Source organism: Fukomys damarensis, unplaced genomic scaffold (assembly GCF_012274545.1).
Source record: "Fukomys damarensis isolate Sample0158 unplaced genomic scaffold, DMR_v1.0_HiC HiC_scaffold_2, whole genome shotgun sequence".
Classification (NCBI taxonomy): domain Eukaryota; kingdom Metazoa; phylum Chordata; class Mammalia; order Rodentia; family Bathyergidae; genus Fukomys; species Fukomys damarensis.
The window spans coordinates 9898359-9903813 of NW_022900914.1; the positions used below are offsets into that span (position 1 = coordinate 9898359).

Genomic DNA, 5455 nt, shown 5'->3' on the forward strand with positions numbered 1-5455 from the left:
ATATATGAATATATGATATTTAGTGTTTTAGTTTCCCCAAAAACTACATAGAAGTTTCTTAAAATACAAAGTGGTGTCTTTGGAGTCCAAAGTTAACATTAAATATCGTTAGCCTGGTGCAGATGGCAGAGTGGTGAAATGTGGAGAAACAGCGTTTCCCAAATTTGGTGTCCAGACACTAGAATATAGCATCATGAGGAAGACAAGAAGGAGGAAAGTGGCCCAGGAATTTAGCTTAGTGGTGCTGTGGCTGCCTTGCAAGCACAAAGTCCTCACTTCAATAACCAGTATGGGGTGGGGGAGGGTGGGAAATGGTCCCTGGGACCCAGTGAAGATCTGAAGCAAGAATTGAGGCCCATGGGGCGAGTGAATTCAATGAAGAAGGAGGAGGTGGCAAGCTGTGTTAACTCTGTGAGCCCTGACTCACTGCTTGGGAAGGGCAGCTGTCGCGAGCCGGCGACGCAGAGCACTGTCCAGCAGTCTCAAACCTGTTGACTCACTGCTTGGGAAGGGCAGCTGTCGCGAGCCGGCGACGCAGAGCACTGTCCAGCAGTGTCTCAAACCTGAAAGAGCAGCGGGGTGGAGATGGGGCAGAGAGAAAGGAAGGACGCCAAGACAAGAGTCTGATCAAGGCGGCGTTTATTGCCGGCAAGCACCGGCCTTTTAAAGCAAAAAAAAAAAAAACAAACTATTATGGGATGGGTTTACCATAGTAACTGAAAGGTCACACAGGAAAAGAGCAAGCAGGTTCACAAAAACAACCCACCGTGAGTAGTAGTAACCCGGACAACCACACATCTAAAGGTCAGAGACAAGAAACTGTAACTTTCAGGAATTCCACAAAGGAAACACTCTACCTGCTAAACTGGAGAAACTTAACACATATAGAGTTACTAAAGTTGACAATACTTACAACCAATACTCATGATCCCCACAGGCAGCTCAAAACTGCAGACCTATGGTTACCACTGGTGACCCCAGGAGCCTCCAAAGAGAGATACAACAGCGGAGTGGAGCCATGGATAAAGTGGACTGCAATCAATGTCTTCAGGTTCAGATGTTCTTCAGGAGTGTGTGCTTGGTTGGTCATCATCTTGGACCGGGGCTAACTGAGCTTGGAACTCAGAACAGCTGCAGGCTGTCTCCATCATGGTGAGGCTGAACCAAGTTCATGTCCACAGGAAGTCAAGAAGCTGAGTTCAAGCCAGCAAGAGGCACACAATATTGAAGGCCGAACAAATTTGGTTCCAGGTTCACAGTCAGAAACCAAGCTAAGTTTCAGAAATAATTGGGCAGGCTTGTTGGGATTATCCACTACCCACCATAAATCTACCACTGGCTTTTTTGTATTACTCAATACAGATCTGGGTTCTGTGTGCCCAACTTGTCTACCAGTAACAACAGAGACACACATTGAACGGGACTTTCTTTTCTTTGATTTTATTTTTCTGGTCTCATTTTGTTTTGCTCCTTGTTTGTTCTTATTTTTATGAAAGTGTGAACATTGTTTCTAGTGTTTTTGTTGTTGTTCTGTTCTTGTACTTATTTCTCCCTTCTGTTTTCCCTTCTTTTCATCCCTTTCTCAAAGTTCTCTTAATCTCTTCCTCTTCTATTTTTCAATTTTCCCCAATCCCTTTAAAATTTTCTCCATTAAGAGTAGAATTGTCATATTGAGGGCATATTGACTATATACAATTTTCTGGTTTGTTTTAGATTTTGTTATATAACCACAAATCTACTTCATACAGTTGAATGTAGCAAATTAATAGTTACCACAGTTTCTCATTTTCAGGGCTGTTTGATGCTATTGTTATTGTTGATTGTACTGTTTTAGCCAAGGCATCATAATTGTTCTAATCAGTTGTTCACCACAGTATGCCAAAACTTAGATTGCCTAAGAGTCATAAAAAAAATACTATAGGCCAGTGCCAAAGAGCCAGGGGCTAGGCTAAATAAGGCAGCAACTTCTCATCCTGAGTAAATTGAAGAAGCAGGATCTTGCAACATACTCAAAACCCAAAAGCTACACCTTGAGATGCCTCTGAGAAGTCGTCACCTGCTAAGGCTTCTAAATACTAGCAATAAAGCTATTTGCCATATGCAAATTACAAGCATCAACTCAGGAATTAAACTAAAAAATATAGTAAATGAGAAGACACTTAAGCAAGATGCAACACTAAAGTAAACTTCTAGCTCACCAAAGGCAAACCCAAGGGGCAATGAGGTGGAGCAATTCAAAACCCACTCTCCTGGACTCTTTGAAGTGGTAACTGGGGAAGTAACAAATCAGGTGAATGAGGCTATAGAAAAAAATCAAATCAGAAATAGTTTCCCAAAAAACTACAGAGATGGAGATCATAATGAAAGACATGATTAGTGACTTTAGAGCAGATAGAGATTTTTTTTAAAAAGAGGAGCCTAGGAAAATTATGGAAACCATGAAAACTCAGCATAAAAAAGAAGTGGAATCCATAAAACAGATTCAAACATATATCCAGGAGATTAAAAATTCCACTGAAATTATATGCAGCAGAATGAGCCAGGATATGGAAGACAGGATTATGGTTAGTGATCATGAAAAGAATGATTTCTTAAAAATAGCAAGGGACCATGAGAAATTGGGCTGGGGATTTAGCTCAGTGGTTCAAGGGCCCGAGTTTGATCCCCAGTACCAAAAAAAAAAAAAAAAAAAAAAAAGGCAAGGGACCATGAGAAATTGGGCTGGGGATTTAGCTCAGTGGATCAAGGGCCCGAGTTTGATCCCCAGTACCAAAAAAAAAAAAAAAAAAAGGCAAGGGACCATGAGAAATCAATTTGACAGCTACTAGATTATGCAAACAAGAATAATATAAGATTAATTAGAGTGTGGGATAGGGGTGTAACTCAGTGATACTGTTACTACCTGGCAAGCACAGGGTCCTGAGTTCAATCCCTGGTATGGCCAAAAAGAAAAAAAAAAAAGTTCATCAGAGTCAAGGAAAAAGCAGGAGCTCTCACAAGCAACATAAAAAAACCTGTTCACAGAAGTAATGGCAGAAAATTTCCCAAACAAGGAAAAAGGATTTGCTATGCAGATTAAGTGAGGCATATAGAATTCCAAAGCCATGATCAAAAAAATATTTTCCAGCCCCAAAGTGTCTTCCTCCATTTATGGCAGGGCTAGGAAGTGACCATCAGACTCCACGCTGTTTGTGAGGGGAATGTTGCAAGGTTGGGAAAGAAAACTCTGGGTTTGCAACCTTAGTGCTCACTTTCTGGCCAATCCAGTTGTGCCTGAAGGCTGGTTGGAGTGGTGAGGCCCAAGGCAGCTTCAGGAACTTCTGAGCGGCCCCAGGTAGTACAAGATCAGTAGTCTTGAGTTACGTGGACAGTCTTCTGTGGCAATCAGATGTCTCACTACTGGACCCGCCAAGCTGGCTCAATGATCATATGATTGGGTTTGCCTTTGAGTATTTTGCCAACAGTCAGTTTCGTGACTGCTCTGACCATGTCTGCTTCACCAGCCCCGAAGTCACCCAGTTCATCAAGTGCACTAACTGCCCAGCAGAAATTGCCATGTTCCTTGAACCCCTGGATCTTCCCCACAGGAAAGTTGTGCTTTTGGCCATCAACGATAACTTCAACCAGGCAGCTGCGGGAACCCACTGGAGTTTGTTGGTTTATCTCCAAGATAAAAACAGCTTTTTTCATTATGATTCCCATAGCAAAAGCAATTCCATCCATGAAAGCAGGTAGCAGAGAAACTAGAAGCTTTTCTTAGGTAGGAAAGAAGATAAACTAGTCTTTGTGGAAGAGAAAGCCCCTGCTCAACAAAATAGCTATGACTGTGGGATATATGTGATCTGTAACACTGAGGCCCTGTGTCAGAACTTCTTTAGGCAACAGCCAGACTCCCTGTTGCAGCTGCTCTCCCCCAGGTACATCACGAAGAAGAGGGCAGAATGGAAAAATCTCAGTGCCAGACTTGCGAAGAATTAGCTACTGAAGAATATTTGTGACTTTTGAAGCCCCCTCTTTTGGCCCTTCCTCATTTATTGGATGGCTGCAGTTTCAGTGCCTGAGGGAAGATGCTTAGGGAAAAACTCACAATTTTTTTAAAGGATGTCATCCTCTGCATTGTCCCACCTGACCTGAGAGCAATATGTTCTTGAAAATGTCTTCAAGTTATGCACTAAAATTTTTAATTTATCTTAACATTTATTACATATATGTTTCAAGTAAGATTCTTGTATTGGTATAAAGTTAATTCCCTTTTGGTCTCGCTTTTCCACATTGATTTATTCCAAAGGAAAGGCAGTGGTCTCTAAAACAAAGACTACATGCAATCTAAAGGAATGCAAAGAAGAAAACTATAGGAAAACCAAAAACTTGTTGAGTGGCCTACATAATTAAACAGATCAACTGGCTGGAAGCTGATCAAAGCCTAACTTAATTTAAAACCTAAATATTAGGCTGGGCATGGTGGTACATACATGTAATCCAAGCATTCAGAAGGCTGAGGCAGGAAGATCAGCTCCAGTTGGAGGCCAGCTTGGGCTGCATAGTAAGTTTAAAGCCAGCCTGAACTACATAGCAAGATCCTATCTCCAAAGAGAAACAAAAACAAAAAACCCTAAATATTCTAAGAATCAGTCATTCTGTGATGTTTCTTCTATTTGCCATGCAAATCCTTTCCTAGCTGTCAGAATCTCTGCAGATATTTGAGAAAGATGACATTAGCCCAACTCCCTCCATTGGATGTCTGAGATGCTTGGAAAGTGGGAAATCTTGGCTTCCTTCATTAAAACAAATGGCTGCAGTGGACTTCTTGGCTCAGTGAGAGGTCAGCTTGTAACTGTAGATTGATAACAGCTTTTCTTTGCCTTGTCTATTTGCCATGCACATTTTTTAATTTAAGGAAAGAAAAGTGACCTTTCTCAACAATTTTGCTTCATTCAAAATGCAGACTATATAATTTTTAAAATGTGGAACCAAGGATAAAAAGAAGTACTATCACGCTGAAACCACGTTTTTCTCAGTTATTTCAAATAATTCAATAGTAAATAGAGTACCCACATAAATTCTGTTCCTAACAAGAATTAGAATTAGACTGCAACGTACATGAGACTTGAAAGGTTAGCTTCAGGCGTGAGACTTATTTTAGCTTCCTCCCCAGCCTGCCCCCGCCCCCACTCAAGGCCCAAAATAGCCTCACCACCCAGTGACAGGGAGGCAGTAACTTTTAGTCAAGAAGCGGGAAAACACAGCGAGTGTAAATAAGTATAGTTACACAGCAGGCTTGCGTGAATAGGAGTTGAAAGTAAAAGTCAAAGTGAAAGCTGCAAAAACAGCTTCCACTTAAGCATGTTTTAGATAATAGAGAGGCCTCCTGGAAGATGGGAGCAAGAAAAAGATTTAGGAACTGGCAGTCAGCTATAGAGTGAAAGAGGGAGGGACAGCAACAGGAATGACACAG

General features: G+C 41.5%; 1 protein-coding gene across 1 annotated transcript in view; it reads left to right on the forward strand.

The window, feature by feature from the left end:
* Nucleotides 1-3978, forward strand: part of LOC104848751 (sentrin-specific protease 8-like) — a 4479-nt gene extending 501 nt beyond the window's left edge. The window contains 1 exon segment of the mRNA XM_033762174.1: nt 3335-3978. Coding sequence (XP_033618065.1) covers nt 3335-3978 — 644 coding nt within the window.
* The last annotated feature ends 1477 nt before the right edge of the window (nt 3979-5455 follow it).